We start from the raw sequence: 16975 nt of genomic DNA, 5'->3' as shown, positions 1-16975 counted from the left end.
TCCTCTCCTCTCTCTTATTGTAACAAATAATATTATTGTCACAAATTTATCTTATTGTAATGTAAACATTGAAGTTTCTCTTATTGTAACACAATATGGAGTGTCACATGGACTGACTTCTTGGTGTGTTTCAACTTTACATGAGTCCATCGACTACGAGGCATAACCGACATTCCTGTTTTGCAGAAATGATGACAAACAATTGCCAGAAGATCTGCACAGTGGTGTATCCGGAGCAGGGTGAGGACGTGCAGCACAAAGACAACGAGGAAAGATCACTTACAGACAAGCCAAATTCTGAGTGATTGCTGACCAAGCTGAATGAGATATAAATAGATGAGGTGGTGTGGGCAAAAGCCAAGATGTGTGTATGTGTATGTACGTGTGTGTGTGTGTGTGTGTATGTATATATGTGTGTGTGTGTTTGTCTCTGTGTGTGTGTGTTTGTCTCTGTGTGTGTGTGTGTCTGTGTGTGTAAGTGTGTGTGTGTGTGTGTATGTATGTATGTGTGTGTGTGTGTAAATGTGTGTGCGTGTGTATGTGTGTATGTATTGTTACGGGGTCCCCCCTTACCTCTGGTCTCGGTAGACCTCCGAACCCCGAGAGGGTCCCCGGCAGAAAGATGTGTTATCCTTGGTTGAAATCCAGCAAATAATGAAACCCTCAATGGAACCAGCAAATGAAACAGTCAAATCAATAATGCAACCACACCAGGTTATAAACAAACAATAATATATTATAAATCACACACAAAGAGCCATACAAGAATGGGGGCAATCACCCCTACTTTCAAATCTTACGATGATATCCATATCAAGCCCCTTAACCCCAAACTCACGGCACCTCCCCAATGTCTCTGCACCCTTCCAAAGCAAAGTCCCAATGTCTCTGTGCGCTCCTGCGATCGGGGAATCAAGGCCTGATGGTCAATTGAGGCGTAGGCGAGCAAGACGACCCTGAGGTCACGTTGTTCAGCACCCAGCCACACAGCGGTGGAAAGGAACCTCACCAAGACGCGCTCCGACGTACACGTTGCGGTTCAATCCGCGAGCCTCCGTATAATTCTCAAGTGCCCTTTCTGGCACAGCCGTCCCCGGCAAAGCACCGGGGAATAATGCCCAGCCGACACGACCAAAACCGGTTCACTGCCGGTTGCTCGCGTGGCGAATATGGCGGACGGCTTTCCCTCGAACCCGGGCTTTGAGGCCAGGATCCTCCGGAACCTCAATGAGGATACCCGACGACACAGGCTCCACTCACTCCGGTGATAACTCTTATCGCCCGAACTTCCCTTCAAGGACGCAAAGTTCACTCGCACTGTATGTCGAACGCTCGGTCCGGAGCTTCAACAACAACGTCTGTTTCACAATCTCCAACCGACTCTCTCTTCTTCTTTGCTCCACCTCTTCCGGTCACGATCCGGATTTCCAGCCACATTTTACCAGGAGCGCTTTTAAATCTTTTAACTATAATAACCCTTTCCCTTCAACCACAATCACCAGAATACTTAGAATCAACAACAATAATCATAACACAACAACCCTTAGGGCCGAATCCATAACACTTCTCCCCCTCAAGAAAGAAAGTTTGAACACAGCGAAAACTTTCTTTGCATGCCCTCTTTAAACAAGCCAAAGTAAATTCACAACCCAAATCAGCAATCCCCGTGGGCAACAATATTCAACCTTCCCCAAAAATAAAGCAACAACATTTTACACCACCCCCAGAGCTTTCCAAAGTTAATTCCCTCGGGAACAAGCGTCAACAACGACATTGTCCCTGCCCCTCTGATTTTTACTTCTAGTTTCTCTTGAATGAAGGTTAAGGGGTTGTGATCAAAAACCCAAAGGCCAGCAAATCTATAGCACTTTCCCCGGGAGGCCGAGCTGAAAGCCAGGTTCCATGGTGGTTGGGTGGTGAGGCCTGGAAGTATTCACTACATGGACGCCTTTAGGAACATGGAGTTCACGGTTAGTCCGTGCAGGGAAGTTCACTACCTGGACGCCTTTAGGAACGTGGCGTTCACGGTTAGTCCGGGTAGGAATCTTGGCTCGGCGGCTCCGCAGCATTCAGTGCTTCAACTTTTCCGGACTCCTAATAATTACGGTGGGACCACTTGTCACAGTAGTCACCTGACTGGCGGTCTCCTTCTCGGCCACTGCTCTGATAATCCTTCTCCGGGAGCGGTCATAACTCTGGAAGCCTCCATAATAATATCGCTTGCGGCCACCACCACTACTACTCCGTGGTCCTCCTCTGTAGCCCCCTCGACCCCGAGGAAATGCCTTCCCTACTGTGATGGTCCGACCCTCCAACTCCTTGCTATTCAGATCCTTTTCTGCCTCTCTGGCGTCCTTTGAGTTTTCAAACGCGACAAAGCCAAACCCTCTTGACTTTCGTGTCTCCCTGTCTTTTATCAGCAGCACTTCCAAAAGCGGTCCATAGTTGCTGAAGGCAGACTCCAAAACACCTTCCTTTGTTTTGAAGTTCAGTCCACCTACAAATAACTTGCTAAACTTGTCGCCATCCCTACCTGGTGTGGTGTTATTTTCCCTACTGGGCTTTTTAACAACCATCGGGTTACCATAAACTTGACCACCGGCCAAATCATTCCCGATAACAACCGATACTCCCTCTACAGGAAGCGTGGCTTGTAAACCGACGGTGACCGGTCCCAACACCAAATCGGACTCCAAATGGATGACATGCAGTGGAGCACTAACACAGCCACCAATCCCCTGTAAACGAACACTATCCCCAGTTGCCGTCTCCTCGGACCATGGCAAGATGCCTTCAAGCATTAAAGATTGATGTGCTCCTGTGTCCCTCAATATCCTAACCGGTCTCCGCTTAGTCGAGGCTCCATCCAGTGACACAAACCCCTCGGAAATAAATGGTTGGTAACCCTTTTGATGGCGATTTCTCACAATGGCCATCGCATTTGGAGTCATACTAGTCGAACTCCACTCCTGATTTTCCTTTCCCAGAGCATAACAGTTGGACATCCAGTGTCCAGGTTTATGGCAAAAAGTGCAAGTAGGCCCGGAGGAGAACCTCGTGGTCTGCCAAGGCATGGGGGCGGCGGTGTGCCTCGAGTCCCCCGGACGATAGGTCTGTCTTGGAACCGCAGTCTTCTGATTTCTATAAGTCGTGGTGTCAAAGTGGACCTCCTTTTCATCCCGAGGCCGCCCCCATGGATTTTTATTCTCCACCCCTGATGTACCATAGCTCCCCTGGCTAGGTCTGGGCGAGAAGTTCGGTTTGTGGAACCCCATCCTGTGTGTTAAGGCATAGTCATCTGCCATGGTGGCTGCCTCATACAGCTTTGGTACTTTCCTTTCCTCCAGATGAACTTTAATGTCCTCGTGGACACACTGTTGGAATTCCTCCACCAGGATCAATTGTCGCAATAGTTCAAAGTCTTTCCCAACACCTTTTGAATCACACCACCTATCAAACATGGTTTCATTCACTCTGGCAAATTCCACATGGGTCTCACTCTCCCTCCTCCTGGCATTCCGGAATTTTTGCCGGTAAGCTTCCGGGACCAATTCATAAGCTTTGAGAATGTGTTTCTTCAATACCTCGTAATCTGCACATTGGTCAATCGGTAAAGCCGAATAAATCTCTTGAGCTTTACCCACCAGAACACTTTGCACTCGTATGGACCAGTACTCCTCAGGCCAGTTTAACTGTCGAGCCACTTTCTCAAAGTGTGGAAAAAAACTTGGCTACCTCCTTTTCATTGAAGGGTGGGACCAGCCTCACATGTCTGCCAACATCCCAGGTGTTCTGACTCGGTGTCGAACCAGTCAGCAGGGATGGCACCTCTCCCCGTTCTCTCATTAACTCCAGCTCCTTGACTTTAATTTCCTGCTGACGCGCCAATTCACGGTCCTTTAACTCCCTTTCGGCTCTTCTCTTCTCTGCTTCGAGTTCTCTTGCAGCTCTCCTTTCCTCTGCTTTTTTGTCTTCTAACCTTTCCTGGAGTTCTCTTCCCTGTGCTTTTTCCCTTTTCTGGCTCTGTAATTGCATCTCCAGTTTCCGGAGCTCCACATTTTCTTGCTCTTCAGGTAACCAATCCCAGGCTACCTCTTCCCATGCTTCTAATCCCACCATAGATTGTATCACCACTGTCTGCAACTCTGCCTTCTTCATATTAGTTCGGACCTCCAAGCTAAAATGTTTGGCCAATTTCCAGAGGTCCAATTTTACTAATGCTCTGAACTGTGCTTCACTAGGGGTCACTGTAAACTTCTCTGCGTCAAACTCCATAGTGACTACTGGTAACACCTGTTAACCTTCACACAATAAATTTTTAACAAACAAACAAAAAAAAATTATTATTTTTTTGTTGTTGTTGTTTTGTTTTTGGAAAAAATTTGGGAATGTTGGAAAAATTTCCAAATTTGGGAATTCTGGGAATGTTAGGGAATTCTTTCCCGGACTAAATTTAGGAATTTTTATATCCCGGACGCAGACCCAATTATGAGCCCATGAATATCAATTGGACGAGCCCCCAATTTCTGTTACGGGGTCCCCCCTTACCTCTGGTCTCGGTAGACCTCCGAACCCCAAGAGGGTCCCCGACAGAAAGATGTGTTATCCTTGGTTGAAATCCAGCAAATAATGAAACCCTCAATGGAACCAGAAAATGAAACAGTCAAATCAATAATGCAACCACACCAGGTTATAAACAAACAATAATATATTATAAATCACACACAAAGAGCCATACAACAATGGGGACAATCACCCATACTTTCAAATCTTACGATGATATCCTTATCAGGCCCCTTAACCCCAAACTCACAGCACCTCCCCAATGTCTCTGCACCCTTCCAAGGCGAAGTCCCAATGTCTCTGCACCCTTCCAAGGCGAAGTCCCAATGTCTCTGTGCGCTCCCGCGATCGGGGAGTCAAGGCCCGATGGTCAATTGAGGCGTAGGCGAGGGAGACGACCCCGAGGTCACGTTGTTCAGCACCCAGCAACATAGCGGTGGAAAGGAACCTCACCAAGACACGCTCCGACGTACACGTTGCGGTTCAATCCGCGAGCCTCCATATAATTCTCACGTGCCCTTTCTGGCACAGCCGTCCCCGGCAAACCACTGGGGAATAATGCCCAGCCGACACGACCAAAACCGGTTCACTGCCGGTTGCTCGTGTGGCGAAGATGGCGGACGGCTTTCCCTCGAACCCGGGCTTTGAGGCCAGGATCCTCCGGAACCTCAATGAGGATACCCGACGACACAGGCTCCACGCACTCCGGCGATAACTCTTATCGCCCGAACTTCCCTACAAGGACGCAAAGTTCACTCGCACTGTACGTCGAACGCTCGGTCCGTAGCTTCAACAACAACGTCTGTTTCACGATCTCCTACGGTCTCTCTCTTCTCCTTTGCTCCACCTCTTCCGGTCACGATCCGGATTTCCGGCCACATTTTACCAGGATCGCTTTTAAATCTTTTAACTATAATAACCCTTTCCCTTCAACCACAATCACCAGAATACTTAGAATCAACAACAATAATCATAACAACAACCCTTAGGGCTGAATCCGTAACAGTATGTATGTATGTATGTATGTGTATGTGTGTGTGTATGTATGTGTGTGAAGAAGCAGCTCTTCGTTTGCCCAAGAAGTCCACAATAGCCTGAAATGACGCAGCTTTATTAAAAACCAACTTATACAGATCCGGAAGAAGTCGAGACATCTACAGCAAGAGCCAGTCTCATGCCAAGTCAAGCCTTCCTGGAAACACATTGATTCTCATTCACTTATATATGAATACGATTATCAGAAAATCTCCGAGAGAACAAAGCGACTGGCGAGAGTCCCTCCCACCGTTATCCGCTGTTCGGGGGAGTCAGCCCTTCCTTATCATTCGGACCAAATGTTTCTCTGGGCTCCGAGAAAACAGAAATGTAACTCACAAAGAGAAGAGTGTATGCTTGGCCAAACAAACCCATAAAATATATGGGTTTGTTTACATGAGTAATTCAAAGCATGTTTATACAGAGTCATGCGTCGCTGTGATTAATACAAAATATATATGGTAAAAACAATAGGTTTATGTCTGCAATCTAATCATTCTACTAGCGTTACACAAAATCACGCGCATGTGAGCGTGGTTTTACGACCGGCCTTATCTAGCCTCGAAAAAGCACACGTATACAATTTGTCCAGCATGACCTCAGCGAGCCTTTCCTCATCCAAAACTAAAACGAAGCAAAAACCCTTTATTAACTTTATGAAAATAGCATTTTTAAACAACATTTAAATCATAACACATTAGCAACCAACGTCTATAACTGAACTTTAGGCAATAACAAATCTACTACTTGACATTCCTTCCTCTTGTCTCGTCGAGACAAAGTATCTTAAGAGACAACGTGCCACATCGGGCTTTATTGAAAAATAATTGTGTAATGCGGGTATTGAAAAAATAATTGTGTAATGCGGGTATCTCCCAAGGGCATATCGTGCGCCCAAAGCGCCTCGCCCGTGCATTTGGCGAACGTGTCGTGTGGTGCGTGCTCGGAGCCTGAGGGCTCAGAACATGAAAGTCCATTAACGTTTCGGATCCACAACGAAGGTGTCTGGTCCAGATGAGGTTCTGCTCCGCCAGAGGGCCACCACCTCCCCTGCGGAACTTGCTCCCCCCACCCTTTGCAGACCCAGTCCTTGCAGATCTTCGAAGTTAATCAACGATCATGCCCATGAGGTCCCTCACGTGCTGCTGTTCTGGGGAATACATAATATTGTCAGTATCTTGTGTCTCAATTTCCTGGTCAGGGTACAGAGCGTAAAAATCCGATTCACTTGAAGCATTTGAACTTAATACATATGAAGCAAAGAGAGGAACTTCCTTTATGTCAAAGTCTCCCTTGGGCGCCTGGTCGGCTTGCGGGTCTAGGATATCCACGTCGGGTCCCTCGACCGCCAGACCCAGCGTCGCAATCAGATCCATAGTTGGGTTGAAAGGGGGCGTGCAGCTGTCAGCTTGTAATACATAAGCAGCGTTAGCCAGTACACGCAAGGGGTTTATAGCACAAGTATCACAGTCATCACATACACCGTTACAGGCAGCAGCCAGTTCCCACATGGGATCCGCACAAGTATCACAGTCATTACAAAATTCAATGCAATTTTCTGGAGCGCCGGTCGCAACTGCCTTGTTGAAGGACCCGTTCAGGTCGACGGCCTCTGTGGTCAGAGCCATAGTCGTTGTCGGCGGCTTCTTCACTTTCCATCCTGTAAAATACTTTCTCATACAGAGGAGGACTAGAGATTTCATTAGTGCCCCCCAAATTACTACCCCGATTATCACAGCCAGTGCGGTCAATAACCACTTCACTATGGTGCCCGTCCATCCCTGGAACCAGTCAGTGAGCCAGCTAAATGTATAAGAATTTTCGCGCGCGATCCGATCGATCGTCAGGGCGTGGCTAGTTTCCCTTAGTCTCACTTCTGCATCACCATTGTACGCATGTGAATCACCGTATCCAATAGTATGTCATGAGCCGTAGCGGTGTCGTTTGCCACCTTTTCTAGGGCCAAAGCCAATTTGTCTAGCCGGAAACTATCCATGACTGTGCCCGCTCCTGGGAAGAAGAAACCAAACACCTTTTCCCATAGACTCCCGTGTAGTTTAGTGGTTCCATCTTCGTTCATGACTGACCTCTTATAACGCCTGTCCAAGGACTTTGGGTCTAGCTCATCCAGTATCTCAACGTCAGGAAGGACTGAACCCAGATAACATGTGCCCCCCCAATTATTTGGTAAATAGGGGTAAGCCTTGTCGCCGCATATAAACATTGTCCCATGGGGTGGGACCAGGTGGGTGGATAGGCACTGGAGTCCCTTTACCACCCCATTAATCCTACTAACCCCCCTAGAGAATGTTATAGCCGTTATGTTGTGGTTGTGTTTATCTTGCAGTACTATTCGTAATGTAATCCCCGAGCTCCCTTGTCCCAGCTTCCCGGGGAGAGTGTAGGCGCATTCTGATTCTCCCATACGCAAGTGGCCGGAACCCTGGAGGCAGACCCTCCCTTTCTGTGGTTTGACCCAGACGGGGGCAGGCCTCTCGGCCACATGGGCAATCATTGGCGGGCGATAATTAAATTGTCGATTGCAACTCTTGCCGTTGTCAACCCCTTCTCTTTCCAGCGTGGTGACTAAACATGGGGAATCGATAGGTTGTGAGCAGAGGTCATTGAGGGACAGAGGTAGCACTATCATGTGTATTCCTGTGGTGCCTGCTTGGGGAAAGTGCATGCACGACCAGCAGTGTGTCCTATTTTGAATTGTTGCCACCTCCCTGGCCACTTTCCAATATGTGTTTTCACCCTTCTTTGGGGCCTTATTCTGGGGTTGTGGCGTGAGTATGTATTCGATGCATGGTATGTAGTTCTTTTCGCCACCGGCCGCGCCAGGGGTCCAGACGCTGCACCGGACCTGCATGGTCATGTCTTTCCCTAGGCGTGTGCGTGTTTGTAGCTTAAAATCAGGGGTTCCCCATTGGTATCCTGGTTGGGCCAAGGTCTTAATGCTAGCTTGCCCGTCTTCCCGGAACTCTCGTTGCTTTTGTAGTACCATGCCAACGCGTCCAGGCCCTGCCGACAGTGCTAGCCAATTTATGTTCACCCAATTTGTGTGCAGGGCTTTCTGTTCGAAACATGGTAGTGATACTCTTTGTCCCCATGTTACGGTGAGGTGTCGGGTTTCGTTTTCGCATCTATTGGAATCGGAGTTTCCCCTAGCTGCTGTCGCTATCAATAGTATTGTACCTATGATTAGGCCCATCCTTACTGTGGTTGCTGTGGTGTAGTGTCTGGTGCTTGTATGGCCAACTTACAGTGCGTGGCGTGGATCCACGAAGTCTTGCCCTCGCAAAAGACTGCCGTTGGTGTAGTCAGCAACACCTGGACTGGTCCCTTCCACCTTGGTTCCAAGGCGTTCTTGCAGGTGAAGTGCTCCACGAACACCTGGTCTACAGGTCTCCAATTCATAGATTCAATTCATTCAATTCATAGTTTCATAGAACACCTTTTCTCCAATTTCCTAATCCACTTTTTTTTTTTTTTTTTTTTCAAGTGGATCCAATTTTATCCAATATTCAATTTTTAAATTCAATCCCATTTAATCCAGTCCAATTCAAATTAAATTCAATCCTTCTCTCAGCATCCCATTACCTGTTTCCAACATCAATAAAAATAAAATTATAAAATTAATAAAAAATCAATCATCTCAACTCTCAAATCGAATCAAAAAATAAAAATAAACGAAAATTACTTCAGCGAGAGTTTCAACTAGAATTAACACAAACAAACCACCGTTAACCTCCATTAACACAAACAAACCACCATTAACCTCCATTAACACAAACAAACCACCATTAACCTCCATTAACCTCCCCCTATTATTTATTTATTTTCACGAATAAACAAATAATAGAAATAACCTGGTCTACTTCCAATTTCAATTCTGGTCAGTTCTGGTGTCTGGTCACACACAATGTTTTCCTCACCCACTGTGATTCGCTCAAAATAGATTCTCACTGTTATGTCTGAAATTCGTCTCATGGAAACCCATTCAAGAGTCCGGTGTAACAGATAGCCAAACACATAGACACGCCGAAGACCCCAGGGTACCCATCAAACTAGCTTGTCCCCAGATCCACAACACAGCGAAACATGTAACTTTACTAAAATAATCACTTACTCATAACTAATACTCATAATAACTCATAATTACTTATGTAATTACTCATACCAATACTTACTTAAAATAATATAATATCCCAATCTTCACCCCCTATGCAAATCGAAGCACCCCGGACGATCCACAACCAATATCAACCACTGTAGCCGTCTTCCCGACTCCAGGCAGCCACACGCAGCCACATACATCTCCATCCACGTCACACAAGACAACAGCCAACGAGTGTATCCACCACACAGAAACCTTTGGCAATGCAACAACCGAACTCCCAGACAACCAACAACAAAACCCAATCCATCTCCATGGCTCATCAAGCAGTTCCAACTTAATCCAGCTTCACATACCGATTTCCCCAAAAACTCGTGAAACTTCACCCCCATTCTGGAAAAACCCTGGACTAAACCCTGACACCCTAAATAACTTCAGACTCATCTCCAACCTACCCTTTCTGTCAAAAGTTTTGGAACGTGCTGTGGCCACTCAACTCAAACATCACCACTCTGCCAATAACCTGTATGAAACGTCCCAATCCGGATTCTGCTCCAGCCACAGTACTGAAACTGCTCTCCTCAAAATCACCAGCGACCTTTTCTCTCCTCTGATGCCGGCAACCTCAACATTTTCATCCTCCTCACCTCAACGCCTCCTTTGACATCATCAATCACACCATCCTCCTCACCCTGTTTAGACCAGCTTGTGCCTATTAAACCCAAATCAGTTCACTCCCAAGCCCACAAGGACCACCTACAGCACTGCAAAGATGTCCTCTACTCCACCTACTACCCTCAAATTATCCACTCTGGCTCCGGAATCCCAAAAGCACTCTTCTCTACAATAAACAAACTAAATAAACAAATAAATAAACAAACTTTACAACGTGAACAAACTCCTCAGCGCCCTGGATACCGCCACCTGTCATTCAGAGTAGACAACAGCATCTCCTTTCTGGCTTTCAGCATCTCCTTTCTCCTTTCTGGCATCCAAATGAAATTCTGGCTTCAAATCAACTTCCTCGAACTTAACTATGATAAATCTAAATTAATCTTCGTTTGCCCACAACCACTCACCAAATTCACCCATAACTTTGCCCCCAACATCGATGGTCATTTGAACACAAATTGAACAAAATTAATCGAACAAAACACTTCCATTAACTCGACATTCTTTTCACAGCACAAAGTTCACTTGAACATCTTTTTCCTGGATACTCCCTCTTTATTTTTATACCATACCATGCTTCTCCACTTGCAACCCAAATATTTTCCATGAAATAAATAAAATGAATTTTATGAATCTTCTCATTATTCGAAAGTTTACAAAATGTCCCAAATCTGTATATTATTTTCTACTGTGGTTATATTAAACCATTATTTTACAAAATCCAACTTTCAATAAACTGAAAAATGCTTCGCCATGGAATAGTCCACCACTCATATAAATAATCATAAGAGTTCTGCGAAACATCTCCATCTTTAAAACTTAGCCAACCAATTTTAAACCACATGTTTTCCCCCCAAAAAACAAGTCACATTCTTTGTATATTGCCAACATTGTTCATCGTTTAAGTATCATCCAGAACTAAATTTTTATAAACCATCAACTTGTAGATGCATTTATTTATATCCCATTAACCCAAGAACTCTCAATTGCTTGGTTATATTTTAGTAATGTCATATATCCATATTTCTTTTCCAAATTGTTCCTGATATACACATTAATCCCATCTGTCTTTGTTTCCAGATGAACTCAAATCAGGAAATCAACACAAATCCTTATTACCTCCAATCAATCACACTGCACATCATTCCCCGTCCTTGATGGATAATTTTACATCCAGATGGGCACAGCATCCCATTTTTGGCGACCCAGCCCTGAAACAAGCCCCTGGACTCCTTGCAGGCTGGACCAAAACCCCTGGACCTGCCTCCATGGAACAATGACGCCTGAGCACTCAATTAGCCCTCCCAGTACCAAAGACTTACAATCAGACCGACAGACAGACAAATAACAGAGGCATGTCGCCAGCCCCAGCACAGGACATCACCTTTCCGGGCAGGCACAATATAATCCACAGTATCGAAATGCCAATTTCTATCCGGAGCCTCGCGAAGCCAAAATCGGACATGTTCACTGTATTTCACTGCATTTCACTGACCATGACTATCCCCATTGCTCGATCACGCACGTCACTGTGCTCGGCCCGGTTAAATTAAACTCAAGCGTACTGTACCTGACGCTTCCGGTCGGCACCGGAAGTCTGTTTATTTCTTGAGACCCCTGAATCGGGACATCAACGACAATTACAACGACAAACAGGACTCGATATTCTCTGTTCATTAATTACGTACATGATTTTGGTTTTACCCACAATATAATGTCCCGATATTCTCCAGATTTAAGTCCTATATATCCTGTCGTTAAAGCAACACCCTGTAGACTGACTCCGCCTGTCGTTCTTCCAAGGTTAGTGAATTATCTCCGACCTCTTTCCCTTACAAATCTCGAACAAAGGTCAACTAAACTTTAAAAGGTCAAACTTCGAATTGGGGTAACCAGCGCTTTATTATTCCGCAACTAATACAATTACAAGTCCGGCGACATTCCCTGCAAGAACTCCACATCCAGACAGACAGATGACCATTATTGTGGCTCCACATTGCAAAATGCTAACTTCTACGAATCCAACAACCGTCACAATCCGCCCAGGAACTTCCAGGCGTGCTCTACAATGCAGCACCTCTCTACCTGGTGCACCTTTCGCACATCCCTCCTCGTTCGCACAACGCTTCATCAACAAACCTCCTCGCGCCCACACAACTGCAACCCCCGTGTCCACCCAGAGTGCCCAATCTGCGACCCACAATCTTCTCGGGGCACACACTTCCTCTGAGAGTGGGCGAGTTATCGCCGGCACTCTGAGCAAGTCTCATACAGCACACCCGTGACTCGCGGCTCGCTCGGCTCCTGCCCGAACGCACAATATCCCTCTACCCAAACTTCCACGGAGCCGCACGGCGGAAACACAGGTTTGTACCACACTTTAATTAAACGAACATCGCCAGGATTCTCGGATAGACGTTAATTTCACAACACACATGACAAAGATCCGATTTAAATTCAGAGATCGCCGATCGACCTGGCACAACCATCTCAACGCGACGACGCCACGCCGCCCTCCGTCCTGGCGCGCACCCTCGTGCCTCCACACGAATCCCAACACTCCCTGCACGCCGCTCTATTCGCGTTCACGGCGGGGTTTACCTCACGTTGGGACATGCAGTCGGCTGTCATAACAAAGTGCGAAAAGCTGTCATAACAAATCTACGACCTGGCATGTAGTGAGCTGTCAGAACATTGAGCTGTCAGAACTCATCCCTAGCTCGTATACATCGCAAAAAACAGGATCTCCGACGCTCCACCTCTCTGACCCAAAATGCACTATGTGACATCATCATCCTAAAGGTGAGCTGCCTCAGGAATATAGGCCTACCCCACACATACAATACACAATATCTGCCATTGAATGAACTCTTCAATTCAAGTAAAACACACATATTGATTCGAATTCTGAATTTAGTTCAACAAATTCCAAATCTCCGTCCGACTGCCGCTCGAAAGAAAAAAAAACAGCCCATCCTGCAACCATCTCCAAGAAACCGCTTCATATCAACAGTAGGTCGACAAGGGCACTCCGAGTGCTTTCCTGACCCGATTTATATCAATTCGCTTCCCAAACAACTCCCAAACAGATGACAGACAAATACATTGGTCAGATACACACGTCAATTAACATCCCAATATACATTCATTCCTCATTCATATACTCATAGAAGTCTCCCAGACTTCGCGCGAAACTCAGATCGACTCAAATCATGCCTTTCTCCAGCCACTCCCAAACAATCTTTGCTCATTCATGTTACGTCTCTCATTCAAGGAAAAGGATTTTTTGGGACGGGTTGGACGGGGGTGGGTTGAGGTGAAAAAGGGAAGGCAGGGCGGGGGGTGTTGGGGTGTTGCCTAGAGCCCCGGGACTGAGCTCAGGTCTTGGGGGGGTGGGGGATGTTGCCTAGAGCCCCGGGACTGAGCTCAGGTCTTGGGGGGGTGGGGGGTCTTGGTCTGGCATCTGGTCCAGCGGCATCAACCGCTGATTTACTTGTTTAACTGCTTACTTAATTGTCCTCTGTCCTGTAGCTTCAATAACCATAGCTGCAATGCTTAAAATTTCAATATTTCAAAAACCATTCCTGTCCTTCTCACCCTGTGGCCACCTGGCCCATTTCCTGTGAGCTTATTTATTTTCTCTTGTCCACCAGATCCTGGCCTGCTTTATCTGGACCTCTGTTGCTTGCTTCCTTCTTGTCAAGCGCAAACGATCCCTCCCCTGGCCAGGGATTATTTAAATCTTTAGTTAACACAGCCCAGTCCTTTACTGGTCTTACCGCGGCAAAATGATGCCTCTTAAACATGAAAGATGCCGGGGTTCCCTTAAGGGGTTCCCCTTCTTTCCTTAGCTTGCTTCCCATCTTATTGCTCTGGGCTGATCCTTCCTGGAAAGTTCTCGGCCTGGCTCAACCTTTACGGCTGTCCGACCTCACTTTTCCCCTTTCCCTTGTACCGAACGTTATCTTCACCGATATCCTGCGCAAATCCTTTTACTGGCCATGTTCCTATGGCCCTCTTAAGTTAGCCACAGCCCTTCGTTCCCTGGCATGCAATGGCATACCCCATCTTGTCTCTGGGCTGTTCCTTCCTGGAAAAATCTTGGCCACCTGGCTTCAGCCTATATGGCTGTCCGACCTCATTTTCCCCTCCTGGTGCTAACTGTAACTTTAAGCTTACTGTTAAGTCCTTACTGGTATCCTTACTTGTTTATCCTGGCTTTAACAAAGCCACGTCATTCTGAGGCCTAAAATGAGCCTTTACTTACAATTTCTGTTCGAGTGCAGGCCGCGCGGAGACAGGGAGACTAAGCCCGCTCGAGGGAGGAAGGTACGAATTTGGAATAATAGCCCTCTGATATAAAACAACTCCCACCTTTAATCAAATCCACGTGCCGGCGCCGGCCTCAGGCAGCCTTCCTCCTGTCCCTCGGGCTCCGTTTCCCGTCGTCCGGTGCTGACCCCACTCCTGGTACCATCTGTGAAGAAGCAGCTCTTCGTTTGCCCAAGAAGTCCACAATAGCCTGAAATGACGCAGCTTTATTAAAAACCAACTTATACAGATCCGGAAGAAGTCGAGACATCTACAGCAAGAGCCAGTCTCATGCCAAGTCAAGCCTTCCTGGAAACACATTGATTCTCATTCACTTATATATGAATACGATTATCAGAAAATCTCCGAGAGAACAAAGCGACTGGCGAGAGTCCCTCCCACCGTTATCCGCTGTTCGGGGGAGTCAGCCCTTCCTTATCATTCGGACCAAATGTTTCTCTGGGCTCCGAGAAAACAGAAATGTAACTCACAAAGAGAAGAGTGTATGCTTGGCCAAACAAACCCATAAAATATATGGGTTTGTTTACATGAGTAATTCAAAGCATGTTTATACAGAGTCATGCGTCGCTGTGATTAATACAAAATATATATGGTAAAAACAATAGGTTTATGTCTGCAATCTAATCATTCTACTAGCGTTACACAAAATCACGCGCATGTGAGCGTGGTTTTACGACCGGCCTTATCTAGCCTCGAAAAAGCACACGTATACAATTTGTCCAGCATGACCTCAGCGAGCCTTTCCTCATCCAAAACTAAAACGAAGCAAAAACCCTTTATTAACTTTATGAAAATAGCATTTTTAAACAACATTTAAATCATAACACATTAGCAACCAACGTCTATAACTGAACTTTAGGCAATAACAAATCTACTACTTGACATGTGTATGTCTGTGTGTATGTGTGTGTGTAAATGTGTATGTGTAAATGTGTGTGTGTGTGTGTGTGTGTGTGTGTGTGTGTGTGTGTGTGTGTGTGTGTGTGTGTGTGTGTGTGTCAGTCAAACTTGTCCCCAAACGTGGTGAATTAAGACGTCATCACGACTTCCATAACTAAAATTAAATGTGACCTGTACCTTCGATTGTGAATACCTGTACCACACTTCATTAACGAGGTCCACCGTTGGAAGAGATGATCAATAGTTCATATGATTTGAGTATTGATAACAACCAATCATGAGAAGGTTTTGTGGTTGGATGTTGGAGCCTTTCCTCTGCTGGGAGTATCATCACGCTAAATGATTCATTGGTCCTGATACTTCCACCTCGTTTAGAGTACTTGTCTGGTATGTTCACCTGCTCAGCTTCCACCAAAAAATACCCCAATTGACTTAATCACGCAACAACAACAGCAACAACATCAGGAATATTTGCACAACCTCCTCGTTGGCCCTTTTGGATGTGGTCACCATGAGCTGGTGGTGTAACATACCTGCTCACGGTTGCAAGTACTCGACTCGAACTAACGTCATCTCCACGAGACTCCTTCCCATACCTGGTGTTCTGTGATCCTGCAGTCCTGCAGAGACGGTGTAGTTGTCGCCAGGTACACAATTGTGCATCCCCATTATTACTGAATGAAACTCAATACACCATGAGTGATTTATTCCTGGTTGTAAGATAAGAAAATCGGACTAACGGGGCACACCTGGCCTACAATGACCTGGCTGGTAAGGAGTTGGTAGGAGTAATGTGCTACCTCGTGCTGGTACACCTGACTGCTGCGCATATCAAACGAATGGTGTAAATAACAGGAGTGCGACCCAGGACACGCCCTTTGACCCAGGACACGACCTTTGACCCAGGATTCCCCTCCAGGTGGAGATTCTTGATTACGATTTGTCATATTCATGGATAATGTTGTTGAAGGTGAGAAAAACAAATCTTCTGTACAAATAAAATAATCTTTTCTAATGCTATTTTGTCTCAATCATAATTATTATCGCAAAATTCATTCAGACTTCCTGATATCGATGATACCTAGCGACCAATAGCTATGTATACTGTTGTGGAACTAATGAATTTAGCCTTGAATGATAGAGAGACTCAAAAATTAGTGTCCAAACTTGTTCAGAAGACAATCGACTGATTTTTAATGAAATGTGGAGGACTTTGCTTATGTTACAATGAAGATATACATCAAAGGAATACCAAAAACCACTTGGCACGAATCCAAGTCCAAAAAGAACACACACACAAACACAATAATTCCTAAGCAAAATTCTGAAGCATTTGTGCAGCACAGCCTTTCT

The 16975-nt window shown here is 46.0% G+C and overlaps 1 protein-coding gene across 2 annotated transcripts in view; it reads left to right on the top strand.

Moving 5' to 3' along the window:
• LOC137426659 (large neutral amino acids transporter small subunit 2-like) overlaps window positions 1–16642 on the top strand; it is an 803798-nt gene extending 787156 nt beyond the window's left edge. For both annotated transcript variants that reach the window (XM_068115419.2, XM_068115420.2), the window contains exon 11: window positions 187–16642. In XM_068115419.2, the coding sequence (XP_067971520.1) occupies window positions 187–305 (119 nt within the window). In that variant the 3' untranslated portion in view covers window positions 306–16642. The remainder of the gene's footprint in view (window positions 1–186) is intronic.
• The last annotated feature ends 333 nt before the right edge of the window (window positions 16643–16975 follow it).

This window comes from Myxine glutinosa, chromosome 5, assembly GCF_964187855.1.
Source record: "Myxine glutinosa chromosome 5, kmMyxGlut1.1, whole genome shotgun sequence".
NCBI lineage: Eukaryota > Metazoa > Chordata > Myxini > Myxiniformes > Myxinidae > Myxine > Myxine glutinosa.
Note: the sequence above shows the minus strand (reverse complement) of the source record. Positions and strands in the feature narration are given on the sequence as shown.